General features: G+C 49.3%; 1 protein-coding gene and 1 long non-coding RNA gene across 2 annotated transcripts in view; both read left to right on the top strand.

Annotated features, from left to right (window-relative positions):
* Nucleotides 1–4,906, top strand: part of TRAF3IP2 (TRAF3 interacting protein 2) — a 41,908-nt gene extending 37,002 nt beyond the window's left edge. The window contains exons 8-9 of the mRNA XM_026005815.2: nucleotides 2,102–2,176; nucleotides 4,416–4,906. Coding sequence (XP_025861600.2) covers nucleotides 2,102–2,176; nucleotides 4,416–4,562 — 222 coding nt within the window. The 3' untranslated portion in view covers nucleotides 4,563–4,906. The remainder of the gene's footprint in view (nucleotides 1–2,101; nucleotides 2,177–4,415) is intronic.
* Nucleotides 4,907–9,043: 4,137 nt separating this feature from the next.
* On the top strand, nucleotides 9,044–10,818 carry LOC140595671 (uncharacterized). The gene is made up of 2 exons (XR_011997468.1): nucleotides 9,044–10,069; nucleotides 10,528–10,818. It is a non-coding gene; the product is annotated as an uncharacterized lncRNA (long non-coding RNA).
* The last annotated feature ends 9,516 nt before the right edge of the window (nucleotides 10,819–20,334 follow it).

Here is a 20,334-nt window from a genome sequence, read left to right as displayed (position 1 = left end):
CACAGGGCGGAACGCCAGCCGGCGCGGGACAGGCCGCTTCACCTCGGGGGGGCCAGCCTAGGTCTGGGTCCATCCGGGGGACCAGGAGCTCGGGAAAAGGGGCCGGATGGGTGGGTGGATGGGGTTCCCCACCCGCCGACCACTGATCTGAGCTTAGAACCAACCAAAAGTCAAAGCCGAGACCAGGGGGTGCGGGCGGAGCGTCGGGCCAGGAGGCAGCCCGCTCCGTCCTCTCCCGGGGCCCAGGGGAGGGTCCGCCTGCTGCCCACGTCTGCAAGGCCCCAAAGCCCTCGGTGGCCCCCCGGGCGTCTCCAGGAAGCTGCCGGGCCTGGGAGGCGACCTGGTGTGTGGGAAGGGCTCCGGGTCCCGCCAGCCCCCGAGGAAAGCCGTCGAGCGCTGCCGGCGTGCCTGGCCGTGGAACAGCTCGGCCTCGCGCTCGCCCGACGCTGCCCAGCGGCGAACCAGACTGTCTCCGAACTCCTGGGGACAACGGTGCTTGGGCCCTTCCTTATCCGGAGGGGCGACGAGGCCAGCTAAGACCACGTCCGGGCGCCCTCCAGGCAGCAGAGGCCTCGAGGCCCGAGGCGGCGAGGAGGTAGCCGCGAGTAACCGCACCCGAGGGCCACAGACTTGGCCAGAGCCCGTGTCGGACCAGGAGAGGAAGTGACAACACACGGCCGCCGTGGGGCCTGCCGGCAGGTCGGGCGCCCTGCTACACGAGCACGACTTTACGGATTCAGGGTCCTGGACGCCAGAGGCGACGTCCACTTCTTCACTTACAACTTGCAAACTCCGGGTCCTTCCTCCCACGTGTTTGTCCTGGTGATTGGTGCTTCCCCGGTGCACGGGGCGCGGATCCTTCTGAAAATACGCGTTTGGGCCTCTGAATGTTAAAAGACAGTGGTTCTGAGAAAAAGAAAAAACAAACCTCGTGAAGTGTTCATGTGTGTGAGTGTGAGTGTGTGTGTGTGTTTATGAGGAGGTTTCTATGGTGACTTCAATAACCAGCTGTCACCGCTGTCACTTTCTTCTCTGTCCTGTTTTTATTCCCCTGCACGGCGAAGACTTCTCAGTCATAAAAATCAATTGGAAGATGAGGTACTTGGGAACACATGATTCCTCGTCTCCTTGTCATCCGATGACTGAAAGCCTGGAGCTGGTCACAGCATTGGGAAGACTCCAGCCCCCCTCACCTTGGAGATTCTGGGGGTGCTAGAGTGCTCGGCGGCTGAGGCCTGAGCGACGTGTCAGAGCGAGCTGGAACTGTGTGGGGAACCTACAGGGTGGCGCGCAGAGCTCCTTGGAGTTGACCCCCAGCCTCATCTCCCGCTGCCTCCCTAGCCCAGCCCGGGCTCCTCCTGCAAGCGATGCTTGCTGGTCCCAACCCCGGCCAACATTCGCGGGCACCTCCAGGCATTGCTCGTGCTGTTGGCTCTGCTGAGAATGCCCTTCGCCTCACCCCTACTTCCTCGGCCCGACCAGATCCTTCTTGTCGTTCAGTATCTAAGTGACCCCTCCCTTGTAACCGTCCTTCAGATCACCGATGCAGGATGCATGGCCCTCATTTTGGGCTTCCGCGGCAATTTGTTCTTACTTCTCACACTGCCCTGTGGTGGGCGGTCTACCCTTCTCCCTGCTTACCCGTCTGCTGGCTTCGGGAGGATAGCGATGGTGTCGGTAGTGTTCTGGTGAGCTGCTTCTCAAAAATCCTGATTTGTAGGATTTTCCCATTTCCATGGTATAGATGCTCTCCTTACAGCCAATTCCAAGCTACCAGTGTAAAGTCACTGAACGCAGAACTGGGAAGGGATGCACACAACCGGCTCTCGTGAGCCGACGCGAGCCAGCCCAGCTCACCCCGAAAGGTTGTCCGAATCCTTGAAACCCGAGGTCCCGCACAGAGCGTGACTTTTCGTAGCCTCCAATAAACGACGAGTGAGTGAGTAGCGTGCGTGTGTAACGGCGAGAGCTTAAAAAGCACGGGCGTGTGTGGCCCTCAAAGGAGATCGGAATAAAAACGCCGTGTGGGCCTGCGTGGTGGGGGGTGCCATGAACTCCGCCTCGTTCCCCAAGTCAAACCCTCCGACTCTTTGTGTTCCAGATGCAGATTGAGTTCATAAAACAAGGAAGCATGAATTTCCGATTCATCCCTGTGCTCTTCCCGAATGCGAAGAAGGTAAACCAATGAACAAAACCACCTTAGGATTCTAGCTTTGGTTGTTGGCTTGCTATCTGGGATATCAAGCGCAGAGCTGGTGAACCCTTTCTCAGTCCTCAGAGATAACCGTGTTACCGGAAAGATCCACAGGTTGCAGCGCTCAGCTCAGCAGCTTGCATCAGGAAGGTTTTAAGGTGTTATCTGATGGACCATCGCTGTCCTAATTGTGCAAACAGCCATTACACACAAAGCAGTCGTTTGTGTTTTAACTCATGAGAGAAAAAAAAAAAAGACCGTTCATCTGATACTTCTTATCTCTCATACATAAAAGTCAAGACGTGTAGGGTTTTTTTGCTGACTGTCCGCAGAAGTATTTTGCTGCAGAGTTCAGCTCCCAAATCTGTAGATGACAGCAATTAGATCTACAGAGTTGCCAAAGTGAGGGTTTGCTGTGGTTCATATGAAGGTTTTTTTTACACCAGAAGAACATTCTGGCAGGGGAGGGAGGGGGACAAAGAATCACCCCGAGGCCATGCTCCAGGCTCGGCAGAGGGAAGACAGAGGTGTGATAAAGGTCTTGAGCGTCCCACCGCACCCTGCCTCGGGCCCAGCTGCCCCCGGGGCGGGGGTCCCCGGGGCGTCAGGGCTGCAGGTCTTCTGCGAGGAAGGGGGCAGAGGCCCGCTGACACGAGAGGGACGCGGGGATCCCGAGGGTCACACCCTGCGCGACAGCATGCGTTTCTGGGCTCTCGCTGCTCCCGCTGCAGGGCCCCCTTACTGGTCTCACTGTGTCCTTTGACCCTGCACTAGCCGTCCTCTCCCTGCCATCAAAGACGAAGGTCCGAACCCGAGACCTGGTCTGTCTCTCTCCAGCTGAGAGGCCTTGGGGTGGAAAAGATCGAGCGCGCCTCTCCCCGCCTCACAGACGGGCCCTTAGCAGGGGGCTGTGCCCACGGCTCGGCCTCCCGCCCCAGGCAGGCGCGGCGCCTCTGTGCTCTGGTCCTCCTGGACTGGGCCCGCGCCCGCGCCCTCGCCCTTGCCCTCACCCCCGCCACGTTCTTTCTCGTTCCCGCGCCTTCGCACTGTCTGTTCCCCGTTCACGATGCCCTTCCCTGTCTGCGTGCCCCCCTCCCCCCGCTCAGCTTTCTACTGCCCAGTCCCCCTAGACTTCCCTGACCTCCCGACCCCTTTGCCAATAGACCTGATTACCGGATTATCCTTCTGCTGAGCGCTTTAGCTACAGGCCTTGGCTCCCCGGGATGTGCTTCGGGGTGGAGACTGGCAGGAACGTGGTGATGGAAAAGGAGACCGGCTCCTGGTTGGCTTTTATTCATGTTTTTAAGACTTTTTCCGACAATCCCCTTGTCGCCTGTGCTCGGGGCCGACTGCTCCCACCTCCCGCCCCTTCGGCCCACTGCTGCCCAGCACACGGTTTCTTTACGTTTTCGTTTACACCCCATCTTAGACGCTGGACTCCTCCAGGCAGGAACTGTGTCTTTTTCATTTGGGTGTCGTCGACACCCAGCGTGACGCCTGGTGTGTAGCAGAGGCTGCTTCTAAGCTTCTTCTGCAATCCCCAAAGGGATCCCATCCGCTCAGAGAAAAAACCTGCAAGGCCCCATCTGACACGGGCCCCTCTGCTTCCAGGCCTCCTCGCCTGCGCTGTCTCATGCCCTCCTCTCTGGCCACACAGGCCGGCCGCTCCTCGAACAGGCCCGGCACGGCCCCACCACAGGGCCTTTGCACTGCCCGGACCCAGACATCCACAGAGCTGGCCCCCTCTGCTCCCGTAGGAGTCGGCTCATTTGCTCAGCGAGGCCTTTCCTAAACACGCGAGTTAGTGCCCCCGACCTTTCAGCCCCGCCCCGGCGCCGCCTCCCTTTCCCCTTTCTCCGTCTTATTTTTCTCCCCGGCATGTACCGGCATCAGACACCTCTGTACGTCATTTATTTGTTATGTGTCCCCCAGCAGAATGCCCACTCTGGGAGGGCGGTGTGAGGCGCACCCTCGGGGTCCCCGGCTCTCGGCTTCGGCTTTCCCCGGGTAAGGGGCATAGGATAAAGGATGAGGAGTTCGACGCAGCATGCTGCTCCTGAAGCCGCGAGGACCCCCCAGGCCCCCCTGAGGCGAGGCACGGCTCGCAGGAGCGCCTCGGCCTAAGCCCTTCCAGGAGCCCAGCGGGCTGGGGACCGAGCCTGGGGCCCGGGGTCCAGGCTCCTGCCTAAAGGCCGCCCCTCGGGCCCTCTCTCGCCCCCAGGAGCACGTGCCCACCTGGCTGCAGAACACTCACGTCTACAGCTGGCCCAAGAACAAGAAGAACATCCTGCTGCGGCTGCTCCGAGAGGAGGAGTACATAGCCCCTCCCCGGGGGCCCCTGCCCACCCTCCAGGTGGTGCCCCTGTGACGCCCTCGGCCCTCACCCCAGGCCCCGGGGCCATGCCGCCCCCACGAGACCCTTCAGGCCCAGGCTGTGCGGCCCCACAGGCCTCCTCCTGCCCCAGGGGACCGTCCTCCTCTGCGATTTCTGACCCCCTACCCGCCCCCCCCCCCCCCAGCCCGCTGCTCCTGACCGTCTGCGGCGTCCGCTCTGGGCCTCGCCCTGCTTGGCTCGTAGACGCCGTAGTAGATGGAAGGAGCACAAACACCCCCCGTTGCTTAGAGCTACTTCTGTGACTCAGCCAGATGCCCGGGCGCCCTCAGACCAAGCCTGATTCCTGTGCCAATAATAAAATATTGAGTCTTTTGTAAGGTGCTTTTTACTTCTCTCAAAGGGGATAGATGTGCGCTAATTCCTCATGACGCGGGCAGTTGCTTCAGGTAAGCTGCTTAGATGTAGCGTCAGATACATGCAACCGACTGGTCTCTATGAAGATTAGAGCCAGAGTCACGCAGCCCCTTTGAGCGTGATCTTCAAAGCTTTACTCTTCAACAGAACCGCTCTGTACAACGCACAACCGTGATTCTACATAGATTCTAAAGGGGGCCTGGCTCTGCAGGTCCCTGCCTGCGATGGGAGCAGAGGAGGCGGCTCGGGGGGGGGGGGGGGGGGGGGGGGTGCTTTGCGCTCTAGTCCTGCTCCTACCGCCAGCTAGCGTGTGACCTTAAGCAGGTCCTTTCACTTGCCTGAAAGCCCGAGGACTCGCTTCTGAAACGACGTGGACAAAAATATCTCTAGGGTCCTAAATGGCTTAAAGGTCTGGGACCGAAGTCCTAGACACTTTTTTTTTTTTTAAGATTTTATTTGTTTATTTATGGATGACACAGAGATAGAGGCAGAGACACAGGCAGAGGGAGAAGCAGGCTCCCTGCAGGGAACCCATGTGGGACTGGATCCCAGGACCCCAGGATCACGCCCTGGGCTGACGGCAGGTGCTAAACCACTGAGCCACCCAGGTGCCCCTTAGATACTCTTTAGAAGGATGGCTGACTTCATAATTCCATCTCCCAGAGGATAAAATTACATTTCCTTAACAGAGACATTTTCTTCTTTTTTAAGTCTCTTCAACAGCACCCTCACATTTGTAATTTTAGAAACATAGATACCTTGTTCATCTGATCTTGAGAAAGCATAAACGTATCTGTATATGAAATATATATACATATATGTGTGTGTGTATATATAAAATCTACATAAGCTATAGCACAAAGTGGGCTGACGTTAGTTATGGCCTAAGTAGTAAGCTAATATGAAGATTTGGAGGTGGTGGGTGGGTTACTGCTTCCTGCTACCCGTCCACCTAATCTCTGAAACAAGGCTCAGCTGTGCTGTGAGATAGTTCAGCCCTCAGGTGTGACTGTAGGGAAAGGACAAATACCAACCAAAAACAGGAAAGTTTGCTGATGAATTGCAAAGAACACAACTTCATTTATGTTGCTACCTAGAGAGTCTACTGGGTGGTAAAGGTGAATGTCTTCATTTAAAAAAAAAAAAAAAAACACAAAATAAATAAATAAATAAATAATAAAAAAACAACAACATGGATCCCTGGGTGGCTCAGCGGTTTAGCACCTGCCTTCGGCCCAGGTCATGATCCTGGGCTCCAGGGATCGAGTCCCGTGTTGGACCTCTTGCATGGAGCCTGCTTCTCCCTCTGCCTGTGTCTGTGCCTCTCTCTCTCTCTCTCTGTGTCTCTCATGAATAAATAAATAAAAATCCTTAAAAATTTTAGTTAAAAAAATTAACAACAACAACAGGAAAGGGGGAAAAGCTAGCATACCTGAAGTCATCATTACCCAGAGTAAGACTATCACAAGCATCTTTCACACTGTAGCATTTGGGACCTGGTGGGACTATCTTGTGTGATTAACTCAAAATGCCTAAGAAATGCCCCAAACACAAACTTCTTTCTCTCTCTTTATTATCCTTTTTGGAGGCGACACCATCTTTTTTTATTATTATCTTTTTTGGAGGTGACACCAAATTAAGGATTCACCCGATTGTAAGTAAAATGACATCAGCGATTACTTCTCTGAAACGTTTCTAGTTTGCAAGGGTTTAATAATGTGATGGTGTTACCCCTCCTCCCTTCAGAGACCTGTCCTGAGGTCTCAGCCACCGTTCTCACCCCCCAGGCATGCCGAAGGAAGGTCCCTGGTGTTCCGCAAGTAGTCATTAAAGTGTTACAGCTGGTGGCACTTGTAGCAAAAAAAAAAAAAAAGGGAAAACAAAAAGTACACACACACACACTCAACACCTGGCCAGGTGATGAAAAGTCTGACCCTTGAAGTTTCTATGAAATCTGATGACCATGGACATCAAAGGAATTTTGACAACTATTTGAGAGCACTGACACCAAGATTAACACTTGGTTTATTTAGATGTTATCCCTGCCCTGGTGCATTCATCTGCAGATATTTTGGGGGTGGAAGTTGGGTAGGGCTGAGTCAGTAAAAATAACCTCTTAGCCTCAAGGGTTTATTCAGACCGAAACTGATCTCCGGGGAGAGGTGTGCAGAATGCAAGGTTAGATTCTTGTCTACTATTTGGTGACGGACTTAACATTTGAGATGTAATTTTTAATGAATATACCTACATATGCCTGGTTAGTTTGACCTAACCTCTGTATCACCCAAAGCCATCTCGGCACCTGGCTACGATCTAAGTATGTATTAGACTATTTCTCAGTTGGGTGCTCAGAAAAAATTATTGTTGTTGATACTCTTTCCTTTTTTTTCCCGATGAAATGAATTACCTATTTAAAGATATGGAGTTTTTCTCAGTCATCTCAGCAAGGGAGGCCAGCCCTCCGCTTTGGGCATTCCAGACCTTGTTTCGAGATGTTTTGCCAAGAGCATTTTTTTCTTAACCTCAGCCACTTCATTAACCACCTCCACCACTTTGCCAAACACCCCATTGTCACCATCACCTTTGCCAAAGGGATTGCAAAGTCCTGTGATCATTGGGAAATGATCCAGAAAGAGTTTCTCAAAACACAGGATCTTTCTGTTTCTTCCTAATGAACCAAAAAGAATCAGTGAGCCCCACCTCCTCGTGGCGAGTGAAAAGAGAAGGAAGGTTAGTTAGACTGTGGGAAAATACAACGAAGAGATGCCTCTCATCCTGAAGAATGATGCGTTACTCTTCGAGATAAATAGTTCTATGTGAGCCCACCCGCCAAGTAAACAAAAACAAAAACCAGGAAGGAAGAGAGAAGGCACTAAAATAAATTTAGTTCTTAAATCATTTGTTTCTGGGACCATTTGGAATTTCCAACCTGAAAAGGCCCCTAGAAATCATGCACCTCTGCAGCGTCGTTCCTCCCGTGGGAATGCTGGGGCCCACAGAAACCAGGGCTCGTTTAAATTCACCCCAGGACTAGAACCCAGATATCCTGGCTTCTGGTCTGCAGACATGTATTTGGCAAACCTAGAAAACGTTCTGGCTTTTGATGGTACATTTGCTCAACAAATGACCTAGGATCTCCCAGAGGGTAAACTGAACCTCAGGAACCTAGGAGGCCTGAGGGAAGATGCCCCTCTGTCCTCTGGCAGCGGGAGGATTAAATGATCATGTTGCAACTTGTTCTAGGGGAAATTCTTTGGGGAATTAATTATTGCTGTGATTAGACGGAGTGTGACTTTTCTTGAGGTAGTCTGGCCTATTTATTTTATACTAGTATTATAGAAAACCACAGCACAACCTAAAGGACTTTGGCACCTCCCCGAAGCTTACAGATAAAATCTGCTCTTAGGTCAATTTTGTTTCAGTTTTATCTGGCCAATCTCCAGAGCAAAAACAATGGAAAATGCTTTTATTTTTAAATACTGTAATATTCATCTTTCCCCCCGTGCTTCTGATTCTTACAAGAGTAGCATTCGTTGGAATAATACAAAGGTGTTTGGAAAATCGGCAGTACCTTTCAGATGAAGAAATGAGAAAGGTACAGGTCATGATAACTCTCCTTTGAGTTGGGGGGAGGGGATCTGCGGGAAAGGTCCCCTTTACCAGGAGGTACATCAACAATGCCAAGAGCCTCACTCAGTTTATAGAGCTGGTATTTGGGGAGGCCTTGCACCCAGGCAGGAGAGCATCTTCCTAACTTCATTCCGATTTGTTCCATTTTCTATTGGAAAAAGCTTTCAGATAGAGTCACAGGATACTTGGTGGGAGCAGGGAAGCTTCAGGAGGCCCTGGGCACTCACGAGCTGCCCACTCACCCCCCCCCCCCCCCCCCCCCCGTCATGCACCACAACCCCTCCCTCTGTGCCTGTGCATTTGCTCCCAAGTCCTTGTCCTTAGCCTCAAGCCAAACAGGTGGGACCCGTGAGAGGGACACTCAGTGTCGCTGAGATCCCCATCTCACTTCTCAAGGAGCATAGGAGCATGGGTCCTGTCCCGCTCACCAGGGTGTTTAAGGAAGTGATATTTGAGCCTCTGCTAAACAAGGAGAGAGTCGTGGACCACGGTGGACCTGGGCCAAGGTGACCGTGCGCTGGGCCGGCCTGCTCTTTTCTAGAAACACTCGGATGGAAGGAAGAATCACAGCACCCCCAGATCTCCCAGCACTTGTAACTGAAACCACGAGGGCGCCCATGTCTTGTCCCTGGCCTGACCTCCCTCTGCCCCCTTCGCCAGGAAGGCGCTGATGGAGGGGGGGACGAGCGAGAGAACTCAGGCCTGATGGATCCCATTAGGCTTAGTGTGCAAAGCAAGTTGAGATGAAGTAGCTGCTCTGGTATGCGTCCAAACTGCTGTTCTATTTTTAGCCTCCCCCGCGTGCTTCTTAGCCTCGCACTGAGCGCCTGGGCACCTGGATCGGCAGCAAAACGTGGAACCGAGCCACTCATTTGTAAAACTGGAAGGAAGGAGGCCATTGATGCAGGGCTTGTTTATCGCTGACGGCGAAGGGGGACCTGGAATGTTAATGAGGACGGCTCTCTGGAGCGTGCCTCGCGGTTAGCCAGGAGTTCAAAGGAGAAGGGAGCCTCAGTCCTCCGCCCAACAAATGTAAACCGTTGATAGAGGGAAGGAGAAATCAATTATGCTGTCGCAGGCTTCCATGTCATTGTGTCGGAGTTGTTAGGAAAGGTAGGACAAGGACCAGATCTCAAAAGGAAACAAAGCCACATGGCCTTGAAGTATAACGAGTTTGCCATGGCAACTGATGGAAATGAGCCTCCCGGGCACTGAGCAGGTGTGTTATCTTACAGAATAAACATACTTCTCTCACTCCCCGGTTTTTATAATAAAACCTGTGTTTGGATTACTTTCCCCTCCTCTTTGTTACCCGGAGAAGTTGGCGGTCGCTCAATCAGCCCAAGGCCCTGGTGGGGGAAACGTAATCAGTGTTATCAAAAGGGCCCTGGAAACGCTGGCGCGGGGCCTGGCCGCGGGCGTGGGCCGCTCGGCAGCAGCTGGGCCACAGGTACCCGCCCGGCCTTTGCCACCTGGCAGGCGACGCCCCCCAGAAGGTTCGTGCACCCATCGGGCCGGGCAGGGAGGCCGGGGAGGCCGGGTTCTGGTGCTGGCGGGGGCCAAAGGAGGAGGAAGGGAGAAAAGCGTTGAGGTGGGGCTGCGGCCTGACCCGTTTGCAGCATCCTGGGGCCGCCGGGACGCGGGCCAAGGCCTCAAGTTCGGGGATTAACTGATTCTATCTTCCAATCTGTTGTTCTCTACGGGGCTCAGTTGCTCAGAAACTCGCAGATTGGCCGCCTCCCCGGGCTTGGGACCCCCCTCGGATGGGCTGGGCCGTGGAAGGTGCTCAAGCCCAACACGGGCCCCAAATGTGGAGGGTCTCTAAAACCCTCCCCGGCTCCAACGAGCGGCTCCCCCTCTGTTACTGTTACAAGGCCCGCAAGGAGGGGCAGGAGCACAGGCCCACTTTCATTGTTCCCACCTTGTGACCACGAGAAAACCTCTCCTGTTCTAGCTTCGTCGACTTCCCAGCCAGGCCGCTCATCCACCGCAGACTCCGAGAACACGGGACTATTCTAAACCACGCGTGCAAAACGGCCCAGCTGGGGAGAACTCGAGCAAAGCCCCCGAGCTGACAATTGAGCGGCTTGTGACCCCCTCCCTGCTCCTGTCTGTGTTCCCGCTTGTCCTCCCCCAGGGTGCTCCCACCCCATTCGTCAGGCCCCAGCCCCCCAGACGATGCCCTGGTGGCCCCTTCACATGTCACCTTCCCTTTGACCCTAATAAATAAATTTTTAAAAATGAATGTCTGGAGAAATAATTTAAGCTCTGGTGTCAGTGGTGGGGAAAGTCTCATGCCTTACCCCCACCCCCTACCCCCCCGCCCCCAGCAAAAGAGCCTCACAAAGTTCAGGCGCTAACCCATGCTGGGCGGTGACTGAAGGTGGGGGGTCCCAAACCGGGTGGACAGGGGCCTTTCCACATCCACCTTTTTTAAAATTCAAGATTCTACACTAGGTCTTTGGCTACCAGCATGCAGTTATTCGTTGAAGAGGCACACGAAGCAGAAGGCGGCCCAGGGTGAGCATGAAGGTTCTGGTTCTATCACCTACCGTTTCTAATGAGATGGTTATTCGAAAGCTGGTCCCAGACAGGTTACACGTAGTGGGAGCTAAGCAGCAGCCAGAGCTCAGCAACCGGTTTATAATTAGTTATTAAATGCCTACTGTGTGCAAGATACTATACTTGGCACAAAGATGGGTGATATACGCTCTTGCCCTCAAATTTTTTAATATCTAGGATGTGGTGGGGGGGCGTCTGCCTGGGTGGCTCTGTCGGTGGAGCATCTGACTCTTGGGGGGTGAGATGGGATGGAGGCCTTCATGGGGCTGTGCGCTTAGCAGGGAGTCTGCTTCCCTCCCTCTCCCTCTGCTTCTCCCACTGCTTGAGCGGGAGCCCATAGGAGCGCGCACTCTTCTCTTTAATGAATAAATAGATCTTTACAAACTAAATGAAGAAATCAAAGTAAAATCTGGGATATAGACAAAATTATTGAAAACCCAGGATAGGATGCGACATGTGAAAAGACCAAATCAAGACAGCACACGGTAAATGCTTAGCGAGGGGGCCAGCTGCCCCCGTTCCCTGACCCTCATTATGACCCAGGACTGAGCCCACATTCATGCAGTTTCAAGGTCAGATCCTCCGACAAGCTGATGACTGGATGTTTTTCCTAATAAGCAGAAGACTTGCTCATTCCTCCTCCCCCCACCGATTATAATTTTCAAAAGTGCCCCTAAAATCCATCACATGGATGAGATCGAAGATGAGGGGACATGATGTAAGAAACAGGAAAGTGGAGAAGCGGTGCGGGACGAACGTCTTCAGCGGCGAGGATGCAGTCTGCAGGGCCACCCGCGCTCTAGGGCAGCCCACAGCCACCCACGGGCGCGCCAGCCCGAGCAGGGAGGGGAAAAGCAAGGACGCGCTCCTCACCCTGCACCCTCCACTGGCCTGGGAGGGCGGCCCCCGGCGGCGCTGGGACCCACTGGGAGGCAGCAACTGGGCTTCCACCCTCCGCGGGTGGGAGCGGGAACGCGTGAGGCCGAGGCTGGCGGCTGACTCTACAGACAACCAAGTGGGAAAGCAGAAAATGGTAATTCGCTGAAATGGGCAAGGACGCCCTCTCCATGAATGAACATTGGCGCTGTCCAATTTCCCGAGTGAAGGATGTGGCGGGAGCGCTGAGCGCGCTGGATCTGTCTTAACCAGCTTAGCAAGCGTCTTAACGAGTGTGTCCCTTGCACCGAGTAGCTCTGCCGTCCAACCTGAGCATGGGCCCCGCTCACTTGAGGACAATCGTGTGACCTTAGGCATGTTACTTTCTCTTGGTTCTAAAGTCAAGACGACAGAAAGGGCTCCCAGGAAGACTGTCAGGATAAGGTAAGACGGATGATAGAAATCTTCTAGAATAGCGCCTGGCAGGTGGTAAGGACTCAGTGAATGTTCCTTTCTTGCCCTTTCCTTCTTGCTTTCTCCCTCACAACCGGTGATTACTTATGGGGATTTGGAATATTTTCCTATTGCTGAAAAGTAAAAGAGCAAATCCTAACCAAAAAAAAAAAAAAGAAGAAGAAGAAGAAGAAAGAAAGAAAGAGAAGAAAGAAAGAAAGAAAGAAAGAAAGAAAGAAAGAAGAAAGAAAGAAAGAAAGAAAGAAAGAAAGAAAGAAAGAAGAAAAATTTAGTCTCTCGTTTTAAAAATGAAGCCTTAGGAGAGTCAATAGATGAGCTTTTAAGCTAAAAAAAACCCCTTCCATTTAGTTTTTCAGAGGAGATAATCAGTTTGTTTTCTTACTAAGGCCTGGACCACAGCAGACTCCCGGACCAATCGCGGCTTCTGGAGACGGCCTTCCTCCCTCTGTCAGGTTGCTAAGGAGCAAGACTCTCGGCGGCACTGGCTGGGATGATGAAAGGTGTAACATCTCAGATTTGGCAGTGATGTTTGACTTTAAAGGAAACTGACTTTAGAGATTCACAATGGGCCCTCAAAAATAGGATAATGGATTTGAAAAACTTTTGAAAAGTAATTTGAAAGGCAGTATTGTGTTCATATTACACCTATTATTAAGAAGGAGATTTTGAATTCAGGTCGGGAAAACTGCTACGCTCTCCCTTGGCTCTCCTTTTTCAAGAAATGAGGTATCACTGTCACCTCCAAAACAGCCCACTCCTCGCTATCTAGCCTGGAAGGAAAAGTGGGAAGAGTTGGTTAATCAAAGATTTAAATTGAAACATAGTTGCCATATTGATTAGTGTTTCTCAAACCTTTTCTTTTCCCCCCACAAAGGAATAAGTTCTCTTTGAAACTTCTCCCATGTTGGCTTAAGCAATTTTCATTATATCGTTCCTTAAATATGTACCAATATGCAATCAGGTATAAATGTTTTTTGCACTCGTAGCTCACTAAAAGCTATGAGGACACAGAATGAAAAAGTTCTAGAGATCTGCACGACAATGTGAATATACTTAACGCTACCAAACGGTACACTTAAAATTGGTTAAGATGGTGAATTTTACGTTATGTGGTTTTTACGACTTAAAAAAAACTATAAGAGCAAGTCAAACTTACAAATTAGATAAAATTGACATCACGGGATAAATTCAAATAACAGTAATGTAGTGTAAAAGTGGTAACATTCTGCTGAAACCAATTAGCCAATATTGGGCTTAATTTATACATGTCTTCATAAAACCATATGAAGATGCTTTTTTCTGCATTTTACCTTTCTTTTTTTCGCATTTTACCTTTCAGTTGTTCACTTAAATATTTGATGGTGAGAGTGACGGACAGTCTGATTCATAATCATTCTCGTTATCATAATTTTTCCTCCCATCGGGTTACTCGTTTGAAAACTATCAGTTGATTATTTTCGTTGGTCCAACAGATTTAAAAATGGTTCGCTACAAAATATAATCCTGATAAATCATTTTTTTAAAAAGCTCCTAACAAAAAGTCCTTCAAGGAGAATATTTGCAAGCTGGTGGTATGTCATACAAACACGGAATCAAACCAACACATCTGCTTATAATCTGAATTAAGTGACTGCTTTTCCTGGCTTCTTTTGAATTCAGCCTATGTTACCATGAGACCTGTAATGACTCAATTTTCTCTCCATTTTTCTCTCTTTGAACTACTGTAAAACTTCATTTATGCTGGTGCCACGATTCCTTTGGCCTTCACTTTGCATGAACGCATCATTTGTGGGTTAAGCCAGCCCAGCTCCTTTCTCATTAGCCTGTGACAATTAAAGTAGCATGGCTATGTTTGTGATGGAAAATCAAAATTAATTTATTAAATACATTAAGAGACTCAACTTAATTGCATCTTACCATTGAAAAAGAGCAACTTTGCCTTCCTAATTAGTCAGATAATTCACTATGACTTTCATCAAATAGAAAGCAAGATTTTTTTTTTTTAATTTTGATGTCAGGAATGCCAATCTAAAGATCACCAACTCATCAAAAGTTGAATACGGCCACATTAGCGATCACGTGGTGCCAATCCAATTTTAAACACAAAGCACCAACGCTAAGAGTGTGTAGCTATAAAATAAACATCTCAGTTGAACCAAATAAGCTTATATTTTATTATGTAAGTGTTTCTAGGTTGTTGCTGAAATGAAAACAGTATTTGATGGACCGTCAAAAATATATACAGAGACTTCTATAGTTTGAGGAAAAACTGATATGTAGAAAGATAATACAAATCTTTTCAGAATTAGAACACCAGAAAATTGGGGTGAGGAGGGCATCTTCATGAGAGGGAGGCCTGGTGCTGGGTGTTGGGCCCAAGCCACTCAGGCAGGGGGAGGAAGGGGTGCATTCCTGCAGAAGGTTGGCTTGGCTCAGTGTCAGAACTAAAGCAGGCTGAGTGGATGGCCCAGTGCAGGTTGCTGGATCCCAGGTGGGTTGAGGATTGGGAATTGGGGGTTGGGGGGGCAGCTCAGCATGGGGCTTCAGAGCCTGCACAGGGTAAGGGGATTGTTCTTACCAAGGGAAGCCTCATGTAATGGGGTGTTTGAGTCCAGGCAGGGTGAAGAGGACATCCCTGCAGAGAGATAACTCAGCATAGAATTTCAGAGCCCAGGACAGGTGAGAGGGGTCATCTGTGTAGGAAGGTGGTCCAGCATGGCTTGTTACAGCAACGCAGGTGTGCTAGCTAATAACACACAACAAGAAGGATACAGCATCACTTCCATGGTGTTCTTGACAAAGACATAGAACTTAATTATGAGAAAACATCAAAAACAAATGGAAGGACATTCTACAAAATGACTGGTCTGTAGTCTTTAAAAGTGTCAAGAATAGGGCACCTGGGTGGCTCAGTGGTTGAGCATCTGCCTTTGGCTCAGGTCATGATCCTGGGATCCTGGGATGGAGTCCCACATTGGGCTCCCCCCAGGGAGCCTGCTTCTCCTTATACCTGTATCTCTGCTTCTCTCTGTGTGTCTCTCAGGAATAAATAAATAAAATCTTTTTTAAAAAGTGTCAAGAATATAGAAGTCAAAGAAAGAAGGAGGAAATATTCTAGACTGAAGGAGACTAAAGAGTTATGAGGAATAATTGCATCATGTGGTTCTGAACTAGAATTCCTTTGCTGTAAAGTACATTATTGGGCCATGGAGAAACTTGACTAGAGTCTGACCGTTAGACCCCAATGTGTCAGTGTTAATTTTCCAATTTTGCTGTTTGGACTGGAGTTCTAGAAGGAAATGTTCTGTTTGAGGAAATGTGCGCTATGATATTCAGCAGTGATGGGGAGATCAGATTGGCAAGGTCCTTTCAAAGAGGGTTTGGGGGAGAAGGGTCTTTGTACCTTACAACCTTTCCAAAAATCTGACATTGTCTCAAAATTTAAAATTTAATGATATGATGTTAAGTTAAAAGGATAAAAATCTACTATGAAGTATGACCAGCTATGGAGAAATATCTTGCAAAATAGTAAGAATTCTCATATGGAGCATTTATTATGTGTCAGATACTGGGAGAAGTAGTTTGTATGTTTTATCTCCTTTAAATTTCACACCAATCTTACAAAGTGGGTGTTACTAGTTTGTTTTATAGATGAGGAATCTGAGGCTTGGAGAGCTTAAGTAACTTGCCCAGGTTCTTAACTAACCTATTGTACTGCCCAGAGAAAAGATTGGGAAAAAATTTCTAAAAAGATTATATAGGCAATGGGATCCCTGGATGGCTCAACAGGTTAGAGCCTGCCTTTGGCCCAGGGCGTGATCCTGGAATCCAGGGATTGAGTCCCACATCGGGATCCCTGCATGGAACCTGCTTCTGCTCTCTCTTTCTCTCTCTCTCTCTCATGAATAAATAAACAAAGTCTTTAAAATAAAATAAAATTCTTTAAAAAAATAAATAAAAAGATTATATAATCTAAGGCATGGTCTTAAGCATGGTCTAAGGACTAAAGCATGGTCCTCCTCACATGGGTCACTTGGACATGAAGATTATTCTCAGTTGAAGGCAGTCAAGGCCCTATAGGCTCAAGAGAAGCCTTTGCCCCTTCCTTAACTACATAGAAGAATCTAAACTGGGGATCCTTCCCAGAGTAAGGGTTATTAGCAGAGATAAATTTTACCTGGGTGACCCATCTGTACGGCAGGGCCAACATCTAATTACCAGTCATCTGCTCTTCTTATCACCCTGTGAAGTACATTCCTTTCCTCTGAAGTCCCAGACCTCTACCCACTTCTCCTTAGATCAGAATGACATGGAGACCTCATTTTGCCCGTCTTTGGAATTTCCATGTCTGTGTGGATTCCTTGTACGTATGCTATTAAATTTGATTTTCTCCTGTTTATTTGTCCTGTGTCAGTTTGATTCTTAGTTTGGCTAGAAGGATCATGGAAGGTGACAGGAATTCTTGCTTCCTGACAATTGGAAAAGTTCGAAACAGAACTGCTACTGGGCAGTTGGACTATGAGTGACTTTTAGTTTTTCCTTTGGTCATTTTCAGTATTTTCCAAAATGTCTACAATGGCATGTTGCTTTTGTAATTTAAAAAAATGAGAGAGAGAAAGTTTTCATTTTAAAAGTAAATCTTAAAAAGCAAAATAAAAAAATCCTTTGTTATGGAGCAATGTTGTAAAAATGCTGATTATTCGATACCATATTGAATAACCCAAACTATAAATGTTGACATTATCTTTTAGTAGTGGTATTATCGGTGACTTTCAGTTTTAATTTTTCGCTTCTCTGTAATTTATTGTTTCCATAATTAATTCATTCTGCAAATACAGAACATCTGCTATGATTTATTTTTATAAGAAAAAAATTTTTTTAATGTATTATAGAAGTCCAAAGTCGTAAATTTTATTCAAAAAAGCAGAAAGGAAGGATATGTATGCTTAGAGAAAGACTGGGCACCAAAATATTAATGGCAGTTATGTTTTAGTGGAAATTCTATCTTTTAAAAATACTTTTCTATGCTTTCCCAGTTTTCAATGATATGAATTACTTATATATTCTATTCATGGCTGTGTCTTCACTGCCTAGAACCTTAGAAGCACTGGCATACGCATGGGAGTTCAAGAAGATTTGTTGAATGAATGAATGCTTTTGAGTGCAAATACTCCAACTATACGGTTTTTTAAAATATCATTGACCTTTACTTATTCCTTCCCTATGGTATTTGGCAAACTTTGCATTCAACCTGTGCTCTCTTCTGCTGGGAGTTCTAGGGCCATTCACTGGGTGGTAGCGATGGAGAGAGCCATGTTACAGGAAGACAGGGTGAGCAGAAAGAGGGAACACACTATTCAGAAGAACGTCACAATGTTGTTTTGTTAAGATTTCTACTCAAATGATTTCTCAGAGGATTGGGGGTGACATATCACCATACTAGTGTCCACTGAGGATAGACCTCATGTTGCAATAAGTGGGTTTCTTGGAGTGATATCTAAGGTTCACAGCAGAATGAGGGGGTGGGATGAGGTGAGGATGACTCGATCATAAGCTCCTTTTCTGCTTGTAATTATGAAGTTCGTTTCTCTGGTTTTACAAATGAGCTTGGATCACAAACCTCAAGGGACAGCACGTAACTGGCCTCTGTGGGGAAATAAGTCCCTTAGCTGATGCCTAACTCAAGCTGACTGCCCAGCATCCACATCTCCACTTGGCTGTCCAACTCTCAACTCATTTATGGAGGAGATTACACACTAAGGTGATATTGCCAAATGTGAAGATTCTTAAAAAACCATACAAGGTAATCCTCATGTATATCCAGGGATTTCTAGAGGAGACAAAGCTTTGAAGTCATTCCAGAATCTTCTCTTTTAGCAATACGCTGGCAAATTCTGTTGGTTCTACCTTCAAACTCTACCCAGAATCTGACCATCACCCAACCATCCCTTACCTCACTTGGATTATTGAAAAAAGCCTCTTAACTGCTCCCTGCTTGGCCCCACACACCAACCATAAATATCATTTTAAAACGTAGCTCAGGCCATGTCTTTACACAAAAAATTGCAACGGCCACAGCCCATGTCATAGGGCGCTACCTGGTGTCCTACGACCCTGTGACCTCTCTGACCTAATTTCCTACAGCTTTCCCCTTGCTCACTTCATACTAGCCACCTCAATTTGCAATCCCTCACACATGCCAGGTGCACTTAGCCTTTGCTGCATCCTCCGCAGGAAGCAGTCTCCACCCCCACCCAAATGGCTCTCTCTTTCTCTCTCTTAAACTCATATGTCACCTTATCAGACAGACCTTTCCTGACCCTCTGGCCAAGCAGAAACCACCTATCCATACACCATCTCCTCCACTTTGCTTTTTAGCTTCGCAGCAATTGTTACCACCTGGGCCAGTTCTGTGCACAGAGCGTGTCTGAGTTTCCCAGACATTTGGCATGACTGCACTTCCTGGCCCTTTGAGGTTGGATGCGGCCACGTGACTTGCGTTGCCCGGTGACATGTGAGGAGAAGTGCCATGTGTCACCTTCAGGCATAAGCGTGAAGGCCCAGCATGCGACTCACTGCTCCGGGAGTGGTTCTCGGGCAGCCCAGGCTCGGGGCGAGGGCGCACACAGCCCCAGCCCACCTGCAATGAACACGCAGTGCCTGTGAGAAAGAAACTATGCTTTTGAGCCACTGAGATGGGTTGATTATTGCCACAAATAACCAGCCTATCCTGACCGACACACTCTGACATCTCACGTATTGGTTTACTGCCTCCCCCCTCCCCTTCTAGAATGTACTTTTTTTTTTTTTTTAAGTGATGCCAGGACTGTCTGTCCACTGTTTCACCTCCAGTGCCTGGATCAGGGCCTGGCACAAGGGAGGGGCTCCGGGAATATTTGTCATCTGACCGAATGAGTGATGACCGGGTCGCACCGCCTGGAATAGGAAGCTTTAGCGAAGACTGGCAAGTCTAATCCTGGCCTCACCTAAAGAGCCTGCATGGTGCCTGCCCTGAACGTGAACCAAGCTGCCCGGCCTCGAGAGCAGAAGTGCAGCTGCTGCTCTCACCGGGAGCAGTTTGCACGCACAAACCGCAACACAGCGAGGCACGAGAGCCCGGAGAGCAGCTAAAGTCACAAGGCCAATGGAGCTCTGGCCCACGGCCGAGGGGACTCGGCGACAACCATAAATAACAAGCATCAGCAGAGTCAGTGTCGGTGCTGAATCCGGGTGCTGCTCCCTTGCCCGCGTGGACACTAGCGCTTGCGAGGCACCGGGCTTCGGAGCACCGGGGTTTGATCTGCCATCATCACAAACCGGCATGTGAGCCCCTCTCAGGACTTTTGCAAAAAGCTGTGTGTGCTTTTGTGAGCTGCTTTCTTTTCCCGTGCTTCCTCCTGGTATGTCTGAATTTGGACGGGGATAATGCGTTTCCTGTATCATGCGGCACCGCACAAGGAAACTCATTGTGTCCCTGCAGAGGAAGAGTACATCTGTAAGTAGTTTTTAAGAGTCTACTGAAGGATCTTGTTAGGGTGACTTATTCTCCCAGTTGCATTTGGTTGATGGAGTGGGTCACGTGACAGCCGTGCATAATGAACCGCTTCAGCTGCTGCCAGTGGGAAGCGCAGCCTATAAAACGCGAAATCTCCTGGCCTCATTGAGGGCATGGCAAGCTGATCACATGAGAGAAGCCTGCCTCATTCTGAGCTGTCATTTCTTGCTGCCGCACACAATGCAGCAGTGTTGCTAGGCTTTTGCTTTTACGCTCCCCCAAAGTAACTGCCTCTCCAGCTTACTCCCAATTCACCCCAGAAAGGTGCTTCTTTCTGCACGCAATACCCTAAAA

Source organism: Vulpes vulpes, chromosome 1 (genome assembly GCF_048418805.1).
Source record: "Vulpes vulpes isolate BD-2025 chromosome 1, VulVul3, whole genome shotgun sequence".
Taxonomy (NCBI): domain Eukaryota; kingdom Metazoa; phylum Chordata; class Mammalia; order Carnivora; family Canidae; genus Vulpes; species Vulpes vulpes.
Note: the sequence above shows the minus strand (reverse complement) of the source record. Positions and strands in the feature narration are given on the sequence as shown.